Here is a 22,010-nt window from a genome sequence, read left to right on the forward strand (position 1 = left end):
CACTGGACGAGAGTGACCTGAAGCCACTGGAGATTACTCCTCTAACAGGCCGTTCTTACTACAAGGTGAGGAAAGGTCTGAACTAGGGAGGGGTGAGGAAAATTAAGAGGCTGTCCACGTCAGGACTGACTGTGGAGAGGGAGGGGCAGGCGTCACACAGCGGAAGGGACACAGGAAGACGGGCGTGAGAGGGATGTGAGAGATGGGTTTGATCTGTGGATGCTGAGTAGGACACAGGATGGAGATAACCTGCCCGCTGGCGTGGAATACCAGCATCGTGCTAAAGAGCAATCAGATCCCACCTCTGGCCCCCTGGTCCTGCCAGCATAGGGTCAGCCACAGGGAAGGAGGCAGGGGCTGGGAACACTGAGGAAACTGAGGCATGGAAGCCAGTGTCTGGCGCTCCACCACAAAAGGGAAGCGCTCCCGGCCGATGCCCTGGGCACATCTTGCAGGCCAGCTGCAGCTGCTCAGAAGAAAATTGAAAGAGGAAGTCCATTCTGGTGTGAGCGATTCTGGCTCCTCCATTCCCTTCTCCTGGAGCTGGTCTCAGACCTCGATGGGCAGAACAGGCACCCTGCTCACCACCTGCAGCCGTTCTGGGCACGCGGCTGTCCTGTGGGGTGGGCATGCTCAGGCTCACGCCCCACTCCCAACCTTCCAGAACGGACCACCCTCCCACTCCCAAGGTCTAACACCTACTCCTCGCCCAGAGCCACTTCCACTAAGAGAAGGCTCTGCAAAACCACAGACCCACATTGGACAGGGGCTCTTTTACCCTGGCACCTCTGGAGAGGGGAGATCGGGGTCCTAGCTTCTTGAGGCCCCATGCCAGGAGCCCTCCACCGGCCTCCTGCTGTGCAGCTCACCTGCACCCAGGTGCAGCCTGTCACACAGGACTACATGCATCCTCCACCAGGGCAGACGTCTCCGGGCTCCTGGGTGAGCAACAGCTGTCAGTGCCCCCGACGTGGAGTGAGAGGTCCCGGGGCAGAGCCTGGGCACGAGAGGATCCCCTAGAGCCTCTGCCAGCACCTTGGGACTTTGCCATCAGTCACTTCTGAGCTGGAGTCTGATTCTCATTTCACAATCTAGCGGCAGGAAGTGCCCTAATGCCACAGTTTTTTCTTCTTGGTCACTTCCTCTTATTTCACAGGAGACGAAGACAGCCGCTCTCCAAGGGGCACAGAATCTGGAAGCTCCTGCGGACAGACCTCAGACAGGAGGCTCTGGGAGCAGAGGATGCCCCTCGCTGCCTCGCAGCCCCACCTGCCTCTGATGTCCCTGCTGCTGCCTCTGCTGCTGTGACTCTCAGGTAAGCACCGGGAGCCGTACCGTAGCTCCACTGGCCGTGGAGCAGATGGAGCGCTGTTCCAGGGCCTGTTTCCTTGCTGCCCCTTTCTCTTTAAGACACCCACCCAGCACCCCTGCCAACCCCAGCACATCCCCATGGATGGGAGGGACGCTTTCCCTTCCCGCCCAGATTCAAACAGCATTCACCCCACCCAGACATTTCTCAATGGCAGGGGTTCCCAGCCCCCCTCCCCTGCACTCCTGACCCCTCTAAAGGCTCCACGCCCCCCGTGTGCCTGATGGGCAGGACCTGGTGCCCTTCCAAGGGAGGAGGGAAAGGGGTGGCAGCTGACTTCTTGGTCCTGCTGAAGACCCGGGGGTGCGGGGGACAGGGGTGCTGCCTTGGTTCTGAAGGATGTAGCCGGCTGGATGGAGAGAGAGGGAGAATTACCAGGACTATACACGGGATATGGACTATCGGAGAAAATTGGCAAATGACACCTTTTAGACCATAAAATCTCCCGGAATCCCAGCATCTTACAACTCCATTCTTGATATGGGCCTTTCTCCCGCCTGTCCACTCCCTTTTCCCCACAGCTGACCCAGGCAGGCAGAAGAGGCAGCCCTCTCTCCCAGAACTGTTAACATCTCAGTTGAGGGGCTATTTGAAGTGATTAAAAGCACAGATATTTTTCAAAACCAACCTGCCAAGGTTCAACTTCAAGTTTCATCACTTACAGGCTGTTTGACTCCAGGAAAATTACTAAACTTCTCTGTGCCTATGTTTTCTCCGTCTGCAAGATGGGGATAAATAATAATGTCTTACTAATAGGGTTCTGGTAAAAATTAAACTGGTTAATATAGTTAAGTGTTTAGAGTAACATGGAGCACACAGAAGTAGCTACATAAGCTCTGGCTGCTGTATCCTTCCAAGATTTAGTAAATACAAAAGAATACATGAAAAATGGTTCTGCTATTCTGGCCATTAAAGGACTCACTCTGTGTGTCCTTGGCAAGTCTGAGTCTTCATTTAAATTCAAAGTAGTAATGAGAAATAGGAATAATCCATTGTGCTTGATAGAAGAAACCGGAAGCAAAGGGAGGGGGTGGGCTTCCCAGAATTTCCAAGGCTGAAGCCCCACCTTGAGGCCAGGTCAGCCTGATGCCCAGTCAGGCCCTTACCCACTGGACTCCAGGTCAGCGGGGTCAGGGGAAATTCCTTTGTCTCAGTTGGCTTTCTGTTGCTATAACAGAATACCAGAGACTGGATCGCTGATAAAGAAAAGAAGTTTATTTTGGCTCCCAGTTCTAGAGGCCAGGAAGTACAAGAATCAGCCTGCCCCATCTGGTGAGGGCCTCACCCTGCTTCAACCTATGGTGGAAAAGCAAGTGGAGCATGCAAAAAAGAGAGAACATGAGGGACAGACTTGCTTTATAACAAGTGAGTTTTGCTACGATTAACCCAGTTCCATGAGAGAACTCACTCACCTTATGAAAGAAATCAGTGCATTCGGGAAGGCTCCACCCTCACAACCCCAACACCTCCCGGTGGGCCTGACCTCTCACACTGATGCCTTCAGGATTCCTTTTCCAAACGAGTCTGGTGAAGCGGGGCAGGGGATACCCAAACCATAGCACCCTCCTTGCAAAGGTCCTCCTATGAGCCTCCTATGAGTCTCGAGGGTGTGTCTCTCAGAGGCCTGCAGGTTTCAGTCTACCAACAAAACCACAAGGAAAGTCTTACTGCCCACACTGCATACATTGCATAGATGAGCAAACTGCAGCTCAGGAAGGTTAAGCGCTTTTCTCCAGGTCAAAGAAGAAGTAAGAGAAGAGGAGGCGTTTGAATGAGTCAAAGGGGACCCACAAGTTCTGCATTTAACCTCTTTACTGTGTTGCTTCCATTTGTATTGAACTTAGAAAGAAATAGGATCGCACTACGTGTTGGATTGCTCTTTCACTCAAAGACAAATTGGAGACCGTTTTGCTTGCCAACATACCTATATTGACATCATCATCAATACCAATATATACTTCAGCCACGTCATTTTAACTACAAGTTTCTTTTCTTTCTTTCTTTCCTTCTTTCTTTTTTCTTTTTTTCTTTTTTTTGTTGTTGTTGTTGTTTTCTGTTTGTTTTTCTTTTTCTTCCAATACTGGGGATTGAACCCAGGGGTGCTCTGCCACTGAGCCCCATCCCCAGCCCTTTTTGTTTTTTATTTTGAGACAGGGTCTCACTAAATTGCCCATGCTGGCCTCAAACATGGGATCCTCCTGCCTCAGCCTCCCGAGTCGCTGGGGTTACTGCACGCCCACAGCTTCCTTTGTGACTGTATCATCATTGATCTCCCTCCCCACTCTTGAACACGTGCCTCACATCAAACTCTTCTATATTGTAAAGACTGTTCTTACCATTCTTTGATGAAATGAGTTCACCCTGTCTGATCATTTCTTCTGAAGACACCGCCAGAAGAAGAATTACTAAGTCAAATGGTGTGAGTGCATTTTGAAAGTTTTTGAAAAATAGAATCTGCCAATAAAACGTGAAGGTCTCAATGTTAGTTATACCTAATGTCCACACATGCTACAAGGAGGAGCAGCAATGGACAAAGGGACATCTTGATCATTTGTAATCAAAATAAGATTTGGTGACAGTCTTTCTCCTCTACCTGTTAAAACATGTGTTTGTTCAGTGCCATCCTATCTTGAGGTCATGGCTATAATTCTGTGTTACCATACAGACAGGTTGTGTCAAATTTTTTGGCGCTTAACCACTGAGCCACATCCCCAGCCGTTTTTTTTTTTTTTTTTTTTTTTTTTTTTTTTTTTTTTTTTTGAGACAGAGTCTCACTAAGTTGCTTAGGACCTCACTAAACTGCTGAGGCTGGCTTTGAACTTGCGATCCTCCTGCCTCAGCCTCCAGAGCTGCTGGGATGACAGGCATGCGCCATCACATCAGTTGGGTCGTGTCAATTTATATTCCTGCCCACAGTTTCGTGGCAGTACCTGATTCACAACACCGTTTCACAACACCCTTAGCAACACTGAAAACTGGCCATCATTTTCATTTTTACCATGCTAATGTTCTAAAAATAGTGTATGCTTTTAGCCTACAGAAGGGAGAGATGTTTTATTTTATTTTTGTTACAAGGTGGTCAAATACTCCAAACAGGAAAGAAATGGAAAAGCCATCGATACAAGTCTCTACAGCCATCCCACACTTCCGGGAGGCAATCACAGTTTTTAAGTTGTTTGTTTTCTTCTCAACAGTTTTCTTCCATGGGAGTAAAATGCCCCCTTGGTTGTACAAGAAATCTGCATATTTTCCCAGATGCAATTTTGGGCTCCTCTCAGTGTCCTTGACCTTTCTGTCTGCCTTGGTATCACCTGCCTCTATTATTGCAGTCTGAAAATGTGCCCTCATGTGTCATATGCTGAGTCTTGCCTCCATTTTTTGGTAACTCTTCCAGCTAGTCTGTCAGAGACTAGCATTGTGCTTTTGGGTTAAATGTGCACTTCACTGGTTGACTGGGGTTGCTGAACAACTTTTCATAGATTTGTTTCTTCCCCCATGACTTACCTGTCTGGATCCTTTGCAAGGACTGTCTTCCTGTCTCGTCTCTGCATAGCTAGCTCCCGGCACCCCGGTCAGCAGTTTACCCTTTCTAGATGCTAAGGCATGATGTGCAAAGAAAGAATTCATAGGACTTCAATTGCAATCTGCACCCAAGCACCTTGACCCCAGCCTCAGCCCCAGATGGGCCAGGGTGGGGCATTTGAAACTGAGTTGTGTTTCCTTGTAGGAGTGGCCACGGGTGAGGAGGAGCCACAGGTGATTCAACCTGTGAAGTCGGTGTCGGTAGCAGCTGGACAGTCAGTCACTCTGCCGTGTATGGTGACCTCCCCGCTCCCCGTGGGGTCCATTAAGTGGTTCAGGGGTACTGAACGGAACCAGCAGTTGATCTACAGTTTCAAAGAAGGGCACTTCCCTCGGATAACAGGTATGCCAGACATCACAAAGAGAAACAACACGAACTTTTCCATCCGCATCAGTAACCTCACCCCAGCGGACGCCGGCATCTACTACTGCTTGACGCTCAGGACAATGAATGATGACAACATAGAAATTAAGTCTGGACCAGGCACCCAGATACTTGTGCGAAGTAAGTCCAGATCCCTAGACGCCTAGCCCATTGTTCCTGGACAAGTCACAAGCCCCGGGAGCTCAGCCCCCTCTGTTAGTTAGTTCTTGTGTCAAGACTAAGATAGACCATGAGGGCAGTGGGGGTCCCGGTGAAGGAGCTGAAAGACAATCAGTAGACTTGACCCTTCTGAATCTTGCCACTTCCAAAGGCCCATGAATAGGTCGCACTAAAGTACAGACTCCAGGGCCAGGTAACCTGGGCTCCAGTCCTAACTCTGCCATTTGCCAACTGTGTGACCTTAATGAGATTCTTAAATGCTAAAATTTATGCCTCAGCTGTCAGATAGGGATAATGATAGTATCCATCTCATAGATTTGTTGTCAGGATTATAATCATCAATGTGTTTATGAATATAAAATACTTACGAGAGTTCCTGCTGCACATTAATTAGTACGTGTCATTAGTATTTGGGATATTACAACCAATTAAACTTTAGAATATAATCTTAAAAGCATCAGACCATATATTCCCTTACAATATAAATGATAGACTTACTGAGACAGAATATATAAAGATTGCATATTTTGATGTAGACTATATAACTCTATATTTCTTAAATTCTTGAACTCTTGAATTTGGTCCTGGCTAATCCAATCATGACTGAAGATAAAGTCCATGAAGGCCTGGAAGCAGAGCCCTTAGCTCACTCAGCCTTATTTATGTTGGTGAATTAATAATGATGATTTTTTAAAATGAGTGGAATAATTTAAAAGAAGGAACTACTAAAGAACACAGCAAAAATCAGAAATAAAAAAGTGAAAAAATATAGAGCAAACTGGTGAAAGCCAAAAGCTGATTCTTTCAGAAAATTAACAAAATCAATAAACCCACAGCCACACAATCAGGAAAAATGAAAGAAGACACAACTAATATCAATAATGGGAGAGATGGCACAACTAAAAAAGATAGCCTGATTATTACTGTATCTACTCGACAAATTGAATTCATAGTTTATGCAGCCTCCCACAAAGAATAATCCAGGACCAGATGACCGACTCACTGAGGAATTCTACTGAATGCTTAAGAAAAAAATACTAAGCAATTCTGCACATATTTTTCCATCAAACTGAAAATGAGGTATTGTTTCCCAATCAATCTATGAAGCCAGCATTGCTCTCTTACCAACACCAGATCGAGGAATAAGCAAAGAAAACTATGGTCCATATTCCTCATGAACCAAAAATATTGTAAAGCTGTGGTGTCAGTGTGAGACTGACATTAAGATAGACAGTAGATCAACAGAACAGAGTAGCGATTCCAGAAATAGATCCATACGTATATGTGGTCAATTGATTTCTGGGGGGAAGATGTAAGTCAAGTGAGGGCAACAAGGATGATCTTCAACGATCATACTGGATCAATTGCAGCATTCATAGGTAGACCAATAGAACAGAAGAGAAAATCCAGAAATGTATCCCACTATCTCCCACTATACACTAAATTAAGTCCCAAATGGATCAGAGATTTGAATGTATAATAGCAAGTCACACATACTAGAAAACATATATGGGTTCCTTTATAATCTGGAAGTCGGGGGAAACCTAACTGTAATTTAATGTTTTTGTTTTTACAAAAAAGAGGGGAAAATAGTAGTTTCAACCACTTTGTACAAAAAGAAACTTGTGTATGGATGTGTGCATATAATATTTTGCAACTCACAAAGACTCATCCCTGATATACAGAGAGCTTCTAAAATTTTAGAAGACTAGCAAATTTATAGAATCACAGCTGATAAATATGAAAAGACAAGTTATAGAAAATGAGATACAAATGTCTCTTAAACATATAAAGGTATGGTCAGCTATCCTTGTAGAAAAAGAAATGCAAATTCAAACAACAGAGGGACACAGTTTCTCACCTATCTGTTTGGCCAAAAATCTAAAAATTTAGCAGCACATTCTGCAGGGGAAGCCCTGGGGAAACAGGGACTCGACGTTTTGCTGGTAGGAAGCCAAAATCATATCACCCAGAAAGAAGTGTATGTGCCACAGGTAGCAAGAGAACGTATCACATATACACATAACGCACACATCTTACACGTACATCTCACCTGATCACACATTACCCTTAGACTCAACAAGTCCACTTCTAGAAATTTATCCCAGCTCACATAAGTCCAAGATGATTTACGCTTAAGCTCTTCATGGCACTATTTATAAGAGCAAACCCTGAGCTGCTACTAAAAAAAAATCATGGTACAGTGACCAAGTTGAGCACTATGTTGTTCACAGGGCTGGAGGACCACCATATTTCAGCACCATATTTCAGAAACCATCATTAAACACATAGAAAGTGTGTGGAACACTCCACCTTTTACGTTAAAAAAGAGTCAAAAATACAAGCATATACATATTTATTCATGCTTTCTAAAAAAGGGAACAAACTGAAATATAAATTTAAAATTTCATCTGCAAGGGAGAAAATGAACTGAGCGGAAAGGATTCGTGTGAAAACTAGAAGGGACCTTTAAATTTTGACTTTATACACATATGAATGTTTAAGAGAATTAATAAGCAAAATCCAAAATGAAAAAGATGCTAAAGATCTAAATCACTAAATCTAAAATGAAATGAATTAATCTAACTATATATTGATGACTTAACCAGACAAACATAAATGATTTCAAGGGAGTTTTAAAAAGTGTTTTAGCCGGGTGCGGTGGTGCACATCTGTAATCCCAGAGACTCTGGAGGCTGAGGCAGGAAGATCACAAGTTGGAGGCCAGCCTCAGCAACCTAGAGAGGCCCTCTGAAACTTAATGAGACCCTGTCTCAAAATAAAAAATAAAAAGGGCTGGGGATGTGGCTCAGGGGTTGAGTGCCCCTGGGTTCAATCCCAGGTACCCAAAATAAAAAATAAAAATGAAGAAAAACAACAAAGGAGTTGTAGCTTGAGTTTACTAAGATCCAGACCCCGAGAATTTGAGTTCCTCATAGGACAGTGAAGTCAGAAAACAAACTACCAACTGTTAGCAACGGGCGCCCACTCCAGTTGAGAAACTATAGGAAATAGTACAGAATGCTGTCGGGAATTCTGTAGGGATGCCAACCTGGATTTTTCCACAAGTACATGCAAAGGATTAAAAAAGGAAGGGAACTCCTTTAGATTAAAAAAGGTTTAAGAGACATCAACTGAATCTAACATATGGGACTTGCACAGATCCTAATTTAAACAAACCAACTATAAAATCATATTTATGAGACAAGCAGGAAAATTTGAATTCTGATGAATATTAGATGACATTGAGGAATTGTTATTGAATCCCAGTTATGATCATGTGTTTTGCTTGTTTAAAAAAAATTCTTGACTCTTAAACAAACATTTTATTCCTAGTTATAAGTGAAATAATAGAGTCTGGCATTTGCTTTAAAATAACCCCATGTCATCACTTCTTGGCCTTTTGTCTAAGTGTCTATCCTTTATCAGTTTAATATCTAAAACACCCTCTTTCCAAGGACAATATGTCCGATGGACTTCTGGAGTAGGTAGATGGACTAGGAACCTGCTCCATCCACTCCACATCATGCTGGTGTTACAGTACCTCCAGGAATGGGCTGCCCCTTGGGGACATGCAAAAAATAAAACTACCCAGTGTCTGGCTGGCATAATGCCCTCTAAACTCACCCACGTTGTTGCAAATGGAAAGATCTCCCTCTGAAGGCTGAATAATCTTCCATTTTGCAGATTCACATATAGCAATTTCCTTATCCACCCGTCCATTGGCAAACGCATGTCATTTCTGTGTCTTGGCTTTTGTGAATAATTACAGGAGGTGATACTTTCATTTCATTTGGGCATATACCTAGAACAGGAATTGCCAGGTTGTGGTGGCTCTATTTTTAATTTTTTGCCCTTATATATGGAATCTTTACAAAAAAATGCTAAAATCCATAGAAAGAGAGAGTACAATGGTGGTTACCAGGAATGGGAAGATAGGGAATGAAAGTTGAAGTGTACAAAATTTCAGTTATGTAAAATGGGTAATAGTTGAAAATATTATATTAGATACAGAAAATTTGCTAAGAGGATAGATTTTAGATACTTTGACCACAAAGTATTGCATAGCTACATGCAAAAATGTAACTATGTAAGACAATGGATAAATTCATTATCTCGATTGTAATAATCACTTTATTACACATATAGGTCAAGCCATTATGTTGTGTACATTAAGTATACACAATAAAATAGATAAAATAATAGATGGTAGGAAAAATATAGATGAAACAAGATCCCATGATGAATTCTTTCTATTTTTATGTGTTTACAAATTATCATCATGAAACAATTTTTTGATCCACGCCTGTATACCCCTTTGAAAAATCTTTGTGCACTCCCAGGTATACATTTACCCTAAGATGAAGTCCATTTTAATACTTAGCAATTCCTCAGTAGAAGGAGTTATACCCATTTGGAAAAAAAAAATCAGGAATGAATTTATTATAAGTTCATAGAAAACTAAGCAAACGAAAATAGTGAGGCCACTAAAAATTCCTGGAAAAACAAAAGGCTGCACAAGAAACATAATGCTGACGTAGGACACGGCCCACTCGTAAGCAGTGCTCCTTTGATCATAATAATAAATGTGCTGAATACTGATAAAACAAAAACATCAGGATGTGTCCATGATAGTAGGATGTGAGGAAGGGAAGCACAGGCAGCAGGTGGAAGGAGAGGGAAGAGAGTTAAATTATCTTCTTCCATAATAGCATATAAAACTGAAAAGATGAGAAATAGCTGTATAAAGATGTTGCTTAAAACAGAAAGAAAGGCTCAATTGACTAAAATAGTTAGAAGTATTAGGTCTGTAATTTTGACAAGGATAGGAAATTAAGAGTCTGCTGTCTTTTGTGATGTGCCTTATGTAACTTTTTTCACAATTTAGACTGTTAAGGCAGGGAGGCAGGAGGACGAGGAGAGGCCCTACAGGGTCAGAGCTGCATTTTAAGGATCACCCTGTCCCGGTCCCCAAGCATGGGCTGGAAGAGTTGGGAAGTAGGTCGGCGCCCTGGGCTGGTTTACAACGAAGCAACAGTAGCACTGATGCGGAGGAGAGGACTGGGAGAAGGGAGGCTAGATTGGGAGTCCAGCAAGGGAAACCCTGAGGGAGGCCATTGTGCTAAACACCCACTCACCACCTTCACCTCTCTCTCTTCTCTCCTCCATCCTCTCTCCTCCTTTGCCCTGATCAAAGCTAAACCCTCCCCTCCAGAGATTTCTGGCCCCTCCAAGAGGCCCAGCCCAGGCCAAGTACTGAATCTCACCTGCAAGTCAACCGGCTTCTTCCCCAAAAACATCGATGTGAAGTGGTTTCAAGATGGCGTGGAGCTTCCAGCCTTCCACACCCTGGTCTTCCTGCAGGGAGAGATGCCCGCCTACACTGTGGTCAGCACCACCCTACTGTCCCTCGCCTTCTCCTCACTCTACTCCCACGTCACCTGCCAGGTGGCCCACATAGAGTTGCAGAGTCCCTTCAGAAGGCACGTGAACATCTCGCAGTTCATTCAAGGTAAGCCCCCCACACGCAGGGCGAACCTTTGGTGGCTACTGCGGGCACCTCAGTTGGAGCCCTTCACCTGCATCCCCCATTCCTTCTCACTGTAACAGTCATATAGTATTCAAACCTCCCAGTCTTCAGTAGCCTGATGCATGAGAGGTATCTGACAATGAGCTTCAGATCTCCAGCAGGTTTCTCAGGATGGGTTTTGCCCCACCTAAAGATGGGAGCTACTGCTTCCAGGATAATCCAAGATGGCCGCTCTGGCTTCCATATGTGTTGGCAAATGGGGAGCTGCAGCTTGGGGTGTGGACGTGGTCAGTTGGAGGTCCTGGAGGTGGAGTGTGGTTGGTCAGGCAGGGGTCCTGGAGGTTGGGTGTGTTTGGTGTGGTTGTGGGATCCTGGAGGCCAGGTGCAATCAGTTGGTCTGGGGTCCCAGTGATAGGGCACAGTCAGTTGGTCTGGGGGTCCTGGTGGCAGGGAGCAGTCAGTCGATGTGAGGGCTCTGGAGGCAGGGAGTGATTGGTCGGGCTGAGGGATCCTGGAGATGGGGCTCTGTCAGTCCGGCCAGGGGTCCCACGGGGCCTGGCTGTTGTCTCAAAATGGTGGCAGCCACGTGTAACCAACGTGCAGGTACTGTCACAGTGAACTTCCAGGCAGCAGCAGGCAGCTGGCGCTCCACTGGCGGTCGGCGATCAGTTTGCTGACTGTTGTCGGACGATCGGGAGGTGAATCTCATGGGGTGGGTGATGGATAGGTGTAAGGCAGGTGATGGACAGGCAAGAGGCAGGCAAATGGCGGATGATAGGCACCTGAAGTGAACAATCAAGAAACAGATTTCCTCTGCTTGAAACCCGAGTTACAGAGCAACAAGGAACGCAGCCTCCCTCTAGTCCACCATCTTGGATCACCCCCCCATTCCTTCTCCTGGAATCCTCCAGGGAGGTGCGTATGGGGTTCCTTACCTGATATATCCATCCGTCGCCCTCATGGGGTCCTCCCCTTCAAAGCTCCCCTCCCTCTAGTGTCTTTGGGAGGTAGAGATGCATTCATTCATCCAATATATTGACTGAGCGTCTGCTTTGGGGTGGCATTGTTCTAGATGCCCTGGATTCCATGGCAAGCAGAACAGTCCTGGTTCTGTCTCCTGAATTCCATCAACCCAGCCCCAAATGATTATATGTCACATGTGCTCTCAGGAGAAAGAATGAATTATCACATAGTTATAACAGGAGGGATCTAGTGTATTCAAGAAATATCTTTTTGAAGACATGAAAGAGGAAAAGGAACCATCCAAGCAAAGCAGAGTGTTCTAGGAAGAGGAAACAGCACATGCAAAGGCCCTGTGGTAGGGTAGGGATGAAGAGCAAGACATGTTTGAGGGGTGGAAAGGAGGCTGGTGTGACTGGGACCTAGTGAAAAGACAGGTGTGTGGAAAAGGAAGAGTCTGGAGAGAAAGGGATGGGGACCAGATTGCTCAGGGCTTCCAAGTCACAGTGAGGATGTTTCTCCCACCTGGTCTCCCCACATGAACTCCTAACACCATTGTCCAGACCATCATTCCACCACTGCTTTGCTGCCAGGCACTGCCTTTGAAATATGCTTCTTAAACCCACCGCTCCACCCCACCCTGGGCAGGCAGGAGCAGTACAGGCTGCACCCTCCCTTGCTTGTTCTGACTTTATGAGGATAAAGTCTGTTGTTCATTTCCCAAGAGCAAAGCCCAGGCTAGTGAACTGCAGAAATAAGTAGGCAAGGTAAAAGCAATCTCTCCAACTGCTACCCAAGTCCCTGCCCCGGCCTGCAAGGGGCCTTCCCCCAGGGTCTGCTCTCTCCTTAGTGCCTCAGCAACCTCTGCATGATGAGGTCCCACTTACCTCCTGCAGATGGTGAAATTCCTCAGATCCCAGTACCCCAATTTTTCTTCTCTCCAAATCCAGCCACTGAAAACCAAAGATCACTGATTAACAGCACCTTGATCTCCACAGCACCCTCCCTCCTGGTGGAGACAATCTGTTTCCTGGTAGACAAGAGTTCAGCTCTTTATTACTCAAATACCTCCATCCCAAAATAGGAGTCTATCTTTGCTTAACCAAAAGATAAAATTTTAAATTCCATCTTCTCCCTTGAGCATCCCAAAGAAACTAGACAGCCACATCCCTGGTTCCTGCAGATAAGGAAACTGAGGCCTGGAAAAGTGTAATTCCTTACCCCAGGTCACGTGACTTTTCAATAAGCATCCTGGGGAATTTTAGCCCAATAATATGCCTCTTCAGAGGCCCATCTTTGACCTCCCTCCTGTAAGAACCACCTCTGTAGAGATGCCAAGGAACCCTGCGTCTGGCTTTTCCTTCCCCAGGAGAGGAAGTTCAGTCATGTTCAGCCTAAAGGTGGGCACTGTCCTGCCCTCCCCACTCTCTCTGACATGCAGCTCCTCCCCACTTCCCTGTGGAAGGGAGCACACTCTCTACGAACCCACTTCTCCAAGTCAGAGAACACTCCTTGCCCCATCCATCACTAAGTTCTATCAAATTGTCCTCCTGAATCTCTTTTAAAATCCCAGTGACTCAGGAGGCTGAAGCAGGAGGATCTCAAGTCCAAAGCCAGCCTCTGCAATTTAGCAAGGCCTTAGATAACTTAGCAAGACCCTGTCTCAAAATTAAAAATAAAAAGGACTGAGAATGTGGCTCAGTGGTTAAGTGCCCCTGGGTTCAATTCCTAGTACAAATATATATATATTATATATACATTATATATATATTATATATACATTATATTATATATATACATTATATATATATAATTTTAACACATACATTTCTATTTCCACTACCTGAATTAATTAATACCTAAGTTTGAGCCAACATTATCTCTTACGTGGCAATTGCAATAGTCTCCTAATTAATCTCTTATACCCACAGGCCTCCTGCAGATCATGCACTAAAACCCCAGCAGCCAAAGGCATGTCCCTCCTTTGCTTAAAACCCTACAGTAGTGTCGGGTGCAGTGGCACATGCCCATAATCCCTGCGGCTTGGGAGGCTGAGGCAGGAGGACTGTGAGTTCAAAGCCAGCCTCAGCAAAAGCAACGTACCAAGCAACTCAGTGAGACCCTATCTCTAAATAAAATACAAAATAAGGCTGGGGATGTAGCTCAGTGGTCGAGTGCCCCTGAGTTCAATCCCTGGTACCCCAAAAGAAAAATCTTTGTTCATATACACAAAAATACTTGTTGAGGGTTATGTAATTCATCATATGTTTTAAAGTTGACACATAAAATTATTCATCATAAGCTCAAATGGTTGCATATGACAAAAATCCCTGGGAGGTTACATCCATCTGAAAATAGTTAAAGGAAAAATAATATCATACTTCCACTATTATCCACTGAAACATAAAGTCTTCTTTAATAATCAGAAATTGTATAGCACTCCTTTATCTTCCAAAATTTGTGCTTTTATTCTAATTCCACAAAGAACTTTATCCCACTGTATATTTCACACTGGAAAGTTCTTTTTCTGGACCACAATATCACAGCTACACATATCAGAGAGAACTACAAGAATGCAGAGAGAACTCCAACGAGATAAAAATGAATTTTTTTTCATTCTTATAACCATCAGGGTCTCAGTGATCAAAAAGACTCACGTTGACTTACATGAATGACTAAAACAGTCTAAAAGTCTGAGAAGTTTTGTAGATAATTATTAAAAGAACCTTTAGAAATGTGATTGGGAACAGTTCAGCGAGGCGGGGGATCATGAGCCTTGGCTGAGACAGGCTTGCTGCCAGAGGGTTTGTGAACTGTCCTTTCACTTTGGGTCCCAAAATCTTCACATGGAGGGCGACGCACCATGGCTAGGTTTGGGATGTGTGGGGCAAAGGTCTTTCTTTTGGGAAGTAAGAGGAAGAAAATTCAGAAACAGGGAAGTCAGAGAGGAAAATGGTGTTGAAGTTTACTCTCAGGTAGATCAATTTAAAAAAAAAAAAAAGAGTCATATGCGGGTTCAGGATTTGGAAAGTAGTTTAATGGAAAAGAGCAGTGTCTCTACTCCTTAGAATGCCTTCAGTGCCTTCAGGCGGCACCTGTAGTGCAGCTAGGAGGATGGACTACGAATTCAGCCTCGTCTCCCCCACGCTCCCTTGGGCTTCTTTGTAAAAGCTTTGGGACATGCTAAGCTTCACCACAGGGCCACCATACCCCTCCTCTGTCTGAGGTGCCCTTCCCCAGCCCACTCTCTCACAGAATCCCCTTCCTCCTGACCTCCCCCAACTCCTTTGGCCTAACATTCCAGCTAGGAGGCTGTTGTGTTGAATCAAACCGTGCATAAATAAGGAGGGGGTGAAGGAAATCGCCCTCGCTGCTCCTGAAGTCCTCGCCCTGCCAAGGGCCTTTCCCAGGGGTCTGCTCTCTCCTTAGCTCCTCACCAATCTCAGCGTGGTAAGTGCCAAGTAACCTCCTGCAGATGATTAAATTCAAATTATTTCTATCCAAGTTATTCCAACACTCCCCATTTGGCCCAAATCCTCCAAATCATTATGTTCCCAGATTCTGTGGGTCAGGAATTCTGACACAGAGGAGCAGGGGTGGCTGGTCTCTGCTCCACAATGCCTGGGCCTCGGGTCAAAGGCTGGAATCACCAGCACGCCCGGCCTCGGTGCTGGTTGCAGGCTTGGGCCTTGGTTCTTCTCGACACAGGCCTCTCCTTACCATCTTTCCAGATGGGCTGGTTTGGGCTTCCTTGTGGCTCAGTGGCTGTGTTCAAAGGGTGTATCCCAAGAAAGATGGAGCCCGAGCCAGGTAAAAGCCATCCCAACTCTGATGACCCAGCCGTGGAAGTCACACAGGCCCTCTCTGCCACATTCTGCTCCTCAGGATCCCAGGGGAGGAGCCACAGACTCCCTCTCTGAGGAGAGGTGAAATTTTGGAAGAGCATGTGGGGCTTGCTGCCGCCATTTTAAAAAAATACAGTCTGCACGTACGTTTAACTCCAATCATGTGATCTTTCATATTTCTATCCAAAGACCACTTCCTCCAGAAACCTGCCCTAGCCTGCCCACCTCCAGATCAGGTGAGGTGCCCCTGTCGTGGGAACCCCTGTGGGAATTCCGTGACTGCTTCCTCCCTGACCTCCCCCAAGAGTGGGAGCTCCAGGAGAGGGACCGCGTCTTTCCTGTTCACTGTTATATTCCAAGAACTGAGCACATTGCCTAGAAAGGTCTAGATACTCCTGGGGCCATTTTGCATGAAGAAAGAAAGTAAAAGAAGGCTATGGTTTCAGTTGTTCCCACAGTGGATACATCAACACACTACATCCCAGGACTTCAGGTGCTCCTTCTCACCTGCCATGTGCAAAGGTTTTACCCTGAAGACACACAAATCACCTGGCTGGAGAAGAACAGATGCTTCAAGGTCTGTGAGACCTCTTCCCCCACCAAGAACCCAGATGGCACATTCAGCCAAGACATTCATATCCTGGTTAATGCTTCAGAGTGGGAGGACCAAAGGCTGTTCACCTGCCAGGTGCGGCGGGAGATCCAGGTATTGGTCCAGAGAAGTGTGCACCTGAATGAGTTTGGAAGACTGCGAGCGAGTTTGGGTAAGTAGGAGCGGACTAACCACGTGGGTAAAGGCTCAGACCCGGAGTCAAGTAGGCTCTGAGAGGACACTGACCCAGCTCTACCCACTGTGGGTGACCTTGGGGAAGTCACTTCACCCTTCTGAAAATCTTCATCTGTAAAATGTGAAGGCAATCACAGTATCCTCTTCAGAGGGTTACGCCTTAGGTACCAAAGAGCAGTAAGTGCTGCTTCATCATGCTGCCCACCCACCCATTTGACCAGGTGGGTAAGTCCATTTGAAATGTCTTTCCCCAATTCCCACACAAAAGCCACTCAGCTTCCCATTACTGAGCATCTACTAGGTCCTTTTTGTGGATGTTCTCGCTCAGTACAAAAACTTTCTAAAGTACATGTTACAGTCCCTATTTTAAAGATAAAGAAACTGAGGCTTAGAGAGTTGAGGTGACGTCCTCCAAGACCAAGGCATAGTCTTGGTACCTGGGTCAGGGGCAGGGCCACTCATGGAAGAGGAACCAGGTTCACCCTGACCATCCTGATGTCTTTCTGTCATTAGGTGCCACCATATACAGTTCCATCCTTCTCCTTGGCTGGAAGCTGTTTCCTCTGATGGCACTTTCTACCATCTATGTCCTCAAGAGGAGCCTACCTTCCAGGTAAGGTGGGACCCAAGAGAGAGGACGAGATGCCCAGGAGGGACTCCAGCTAGAGAAGGGGTTTTGTGAGAACAAAGCCACCAGGTCTCCCATCCCTCCCCTACCTTGAAGATCCTTGAATCTGGAAGGCCTCGATAGTCACACCCCAATCCCTCAACCTTCCTCTCTGTCACTCACATCCGTAGCCTGGTCTGGACATTTGGAAAAGAGCCAGGTGCAGTGGCACACACCTGTCGTCCCAGCTCCTCTACTCAGGAAGCTGAGACAGGAGGATTGCAAGTTGGAGGCCAGCCTGGGAAACTTAGTGAGACCTTGTCTCAAAATTAGAAAATAAAAGAGAAGCGCTCGTGATGTCGCTCAGTAATACAGCACCCCTGGCCTCAATCTCCAGTACTATTGGAGAGAGAGAGAGGGTACGGGGGAAGCTGGCGTGGAGATGAGACCCTGCGGTAGTCTCTGAGAGAGCTTCCAGAAGAACAGGGTTTTCCTCAGCTTCCTGGTTCCTCCGCAGGTCCCAGGCACTGCCAGGACAGCCCACCTCAGGGACACAGGACCCTCAGTTCCCTCTGTCTTATTCAGGAGGACTGCCGTGATGCCTGCAGCCGCTCCATCAGCTTCTGCCTCATCAGCCTGCTGAGATCTGCCTCTCTGGCTCTCCTTCCTCCCTGTCGCTGGCAGCCCCCAGAGAAAATGAGAACCAGGACCAGGAAGGTCAGTAGTGAGAGGTGGCCTCTCACCCCACCCCCAGGAATGAAGTTTCCGTGGAGATTCAGACCTCGAAGCCTAGGACTCTGACCAAGAAACCCGGCGGAGACAAGACAGCCAACCCAGATGGAAACACACCTGCAGTTCTGCTGGCACGTCCTCACCTGCCCCTCGGGGAAAGTTCATGGGGGCACCCAAGTGCTACCACGAAACCCTTGCAGCCCCTTAGGAAACAGGCAAAGCCACATTCTGGTGCCATTTTGTCCCTGTTCAAATAGCAAAACTGAAGAAGCAAGTGGGTCCTTCTTACAGTATTTGTGGGCACATAAATGGGCCCAACTACTGTGGAAACCTTTTTTGAAAATGTTGTGCATTGAACGTTCACGTACCCTATAACCTGGCATTTCCAATCTTGGGTGTAAAAGAAACTCTTGCCCCTATGCACCAGGAACTATGTACAAATATATCCATAATAGCATTTTTTAAATTAGTAAAACCTGAAAACTATCCAAATGCACATCTGCAGAATGTTGCTCAAATAACAGGTGGTAGAACCAAGATGTCTACTTCAAATCCGAAGTCTCCATGTCCCATTTATTGTTCCCTCCTGTTCATTTTATGATCTCTCAGACCTACACAGTGCTTACCTGGACCACTCCGTCGGCCTCCTCACAGTGGTGCTGTGGAGCCTTCAATCCATCCATTACATCAGAACAGTCTTTTTAAAGAATTTCTTCAAACACTTTAGATAGTTCATCATTTTCTAAATCAAACCTCAAGGGCATAGAGGATGCCCCAGGTGTCTCAAACCTTGAAGCCAGATGAAAAAGGAAGCAGCTAGAAGAGTTCCTGTTTTTGACACAGAGTTCCTTTGGGGTGTAACCCAAGATTGGAAATGCCAGGTTGTAGGGTTTGTGAATATTCAATGCAACAAGATTTTTCAAAAAGATCCAGCATCCGTTTAAGGAAAGGGCCTCATCCTAGCCTAGCCCAGCCCAGAGTTTGCTCACTGCAAAGTCTGTCTCTTCATTGATTCCACAAGTATCACTGGGTATATACAACGTAGCAAGCACTGTATAGACACAAAGCAAACAGGGGACAACACTGATAAGGGCCCTCGCCCCCTGTATGTCAGACTGCTGAGAACACAGGAAATAAAGAAGAGAAGAAAGGACCCAGGCAGCAAAGAGAAGGAGAAAAACGAATGACAGAATGTAATGTGTGCTCCAAAGAAAATAAAAGTGTATACAGAATAATGGGATTTACAGTGACAGAGAGATCCACAGGGTCAGGAATTAAGTGGCTGCTAGTTACAAAGAATGAATGGAAAAGTTTCTAAAAAAAAAAAAAAAGGTGTATTTGAGCTGACAGCTTCAAAAGCCTGGGAAATCCCTTACTGTCGGAGGGAAGCTATTGTGCCAGGCCCTCAGGTGTGGAGGAGCTGGGGATGCTCAAGGAAGAGGAAGGAGGCCAGCCCGGCAGGAAAGTGCAAGTAAGGAGACATGGGTGGAGCTGCAGGGATGCCGGCCACCAGAGAGACTTGGGATGTTAGCCAAAGAACATGAAGACGTGAGAGTTTTAATCCACAGAGCAAATTACAAGATCTGATTTACGTTTATAGCAATTACCATGGCTCCTGTGGGGTAAGTAGATTAGAGGACAGCAAGTAATGATCCAATTCAGATGTTTGGTGACCACCAGAAATTAAGAGGCCATGGGGGCGGCAGTACTAATTCAGATGGACAGAAATAGACCAAGGAGTTATAGCTACAAATGTAAATGACAGGGCTGGCTGGGGACTGGGTGTGAGAGGTGCTGGGGACAGAAGAATTAGGGACGGCTTTAAGGCAAGGTGGAGCAATGCGTGAGATGAGGAAGCAGGTGGGAGAACTGATTCGGGGGTGGGAATTAACAGTTCAGCTTTCAAGAGGAAGTGGAGATGCAGAGTGGGAAGATGGACAGATGTGTATGGAGTTCAGAAGAGAGAGGTCAAAGCTAGAGAGATATTTTTGGAGCCATTAGATCTTAAAGCTGGTTGCCAGGGCAGCCAAGCAGCAGAACTAAAATATCTAGATTTTCCTTTTCCATCCTTCTGGCCTCCCAAGAGTGCTTGGATAAAATGTAATCTCCAGGCTGTGGTACAAAACTTGTATAGGCATGAATCGAAAGGGAAAACAGAAAGACAAAATTCTTTCCTTTATCAGGATAGCATGATTATAGATACATTTTTTTTTCCTCTTCATTTTCATAGCTATTGAGAATTTTTGGACAGTTTCTTCAACAAATCATTTTTGAAATATTTAAATATAGTCTGAATAAGTGGCAAAAAAAAAAAAAAGTAAACCCTGGTGTCTGCAGGGGTTGGGAATGTCCCTCGTTCCTGTCACCCTGGAGTATCCTGGCGATTTTCAGTAACTTCACTGGAGCCTGAGAAGAGGTCCTGCTAAGACGGTGCCAGAGGCAGGCAGGCATTCACAAATGAACCTTGAAATATCCGAGAGATGCTGTCCCTGACGTCACAATCTGAGCTGCAAAAGCTTTGGGACCCACCCAGTCCCACTCCACTTCCCCAACCTCAGTTAACAGATGGGAAAGTTATATCCTGAAGAGATTGACTGACATCATCAAAATAAACTAAGGCCACCATGCCAGGTGTACAAAAAAATAGTACCGTTTCATATTATTTTTACCATCTAACATAATTTCTATTTTCAGCACCCTGTCCAGGGACTTAATCTTGGTGATTCAGGATGTTCTCTTAGCACACCAGGTTTCCTCCACCCTCCCATCCCCAACATGTCTCAGGTGCCTTGGTGACAGTGGATCCACTCAGGGGCCCCCAGCAGGAACTTCTTCCTGACCCCAGGGCCTCACCCACAATCCTCTTAGGCACACTGCATCATTTAGCTACTCTGGCATCCCAGGAAGCTCTGCAAGGTGGCTTCAGGTCCCTTCCGCTCAGATACAATGTATACTCCTGTATACTCCAATATATACTTCTGTAGCCAGGTCAGGCTGGAGAAGGAACTCCACAAGCTGCCCCAGAGGAAGGTGCAAGTACTCCCAACCCTCCAGTCCTGCCAAATTTGACCTGGGGTTTAAGGGAGCAGGTGGCAGGACCCCTCTCAGGTTCCCCTCCAGCTCCCTTTCTCTCTCCCACACATTGAGCAACGTCCTCTTCTCCTGAGGTGGGGGTGGGGAACAGCCAGGAAGAGACAGACTGGCTTTTAGGAGCCCATATTTTGCATCTCTCATCTGGATCTCAGCTTCTGAAACTCAAGTGCGTTTGTTCTGCTTCTGCAGCGACAGTCTCCCTTCAGACAGATGCATTATATTCATCTGCTGCCTAATTTGATCACAATAAAAGGCGCTGAGGGAAAGACACCTGGGAAAACGGGGCTGCGGAGCTCAGCAGCGCCACCAGCAGGCAGGTTTTATAATGATCTGTCAGAATTAGACACTACATGGGTGAATTAATCCTATCAAAGAAAAAAGATGGGAGAAGTTGCAACAGTGTGGGAAGTTTGTTAAAATTATTTAATTTTTATTCATTTATTTTTTCATAAGCACTCATGTGAATCTAGGTGGAAATCCAAATGCTTTCAACTGTACAAAACACACCAATTCTCCAAGTGTCTTAATCCTAAAACTTTCCAGCACTCCTGGGAAGAGAGAAGAGTTTCATGAAAGCCACTTGGAACCCTCATTTTCCCCCAGATTTCCCAGTGTAACTGATCTCAAGCTTGGCAGAAAGAAGCAAGAGAGTCATGTAGAGGGCAGATTCACAGGGGCATGTATTTGCCTGGCTCTCAGAACCCCCATCTCTGTATCTTCTGCCTTACTTTCTATGATGCTTTAACAAAGGTAATTTCTACTTTTAACAGTAATTTCTATGATGCTTTTTAAAAAGGTATGTATTGGGCTCATCCATGGAAAGGTTTTTAATTTTTTACCATATCCACTGTGCACACAGATGGTGTGATCTAGTAGAATTTCTTTCCCAGAAACCTCCAGAAGACTTTCCTTCCCATCTGATTGGCCTGTTCCAGACTCAACCAATCATTTGAATTATCAC

General features: G+C 45.8%; 1 protein-coding gene across 2 annotated transcripts; it reads left to right on the forward strand.

Moving 5' to 3' along the window:
• The first annotated feature begins 1,202 nt into the window (after nucleotides 1–1,202).
• Nucleotides 1,203–20,569, forward strand: LOC306654221 (signal-regulatory protein beta-1-like). 2 transcript variants are annotated; one of them, XM_079127549.1, is made up of 6 exons: nucleotides 1,203–1,315; nucleotides 5,097–5,456; nucleotides 10,693–11,007; nucleotides 16,277–16,594; nucleotides 17,131–17,230; nucleotides 17,810–20,569. In XM_079127549.1, exons 2-6 carry the CDS (start codon nucleotides 5,186–5,188, stop codon nucleotides 17,865–17,867), a joined length of 1,062 nt encoding a protein of 353 aa, XP_078983675.1. In that variant the 5' UTR covers nucleotides 1,203–1,315; nucleotides 5,097–5,185; the 3' UTR covers nucleotides 17,868–20,569. The 2 variants fall into 2 exon arrangements, with proteins under 2 accessions (XP_078983675.1, XP_078983676.1); XM_079127550.1 differs by having other exon boundaries at nucleotides 10,711–11,007.
• Nucleotides 20,570–22,010: the final 1,441 nt, after the last annotated feature.

The sequence above is a fragment of the Sciurus vulgaris genome (assembly GCF_902686455.1).
Source record: "Sciurus vulgaris genome assembly, chromosome: 2".
In the NCBI taxonomy this organism is placed as follows: Eukaryota; Metazoa; Chordata; class Mammalia; order Rodentia; family Sciuridae; genus Sciurus; species Sciurus vulgaris.

Bases quoted from the DNA above. Each gene is read 5' to 3' on its own strand.
- LOC306654221 (XM_079127549.1), top strand. From the start codon at position 5,186: ATGGTGACCTCCCCGCTCCCCGTGGGGTCCATTAAGTGGTTCAGGGGT. The intron at 11,008-16,276 runs GTAAGCCCCCCA...CTATGGTTTCAG, and splicing joins CATCTCGCAGTTCATTCAAG to TTGTTCCCACAGTGGATACA. The intron at 17,231-17,809 runs GTAAGGTGGGAC...TGTCTTATTCAG, and splicing joins AAGAGGAGCCTACCTTCCAG to GAGGACTGCCGTGATGCCTG.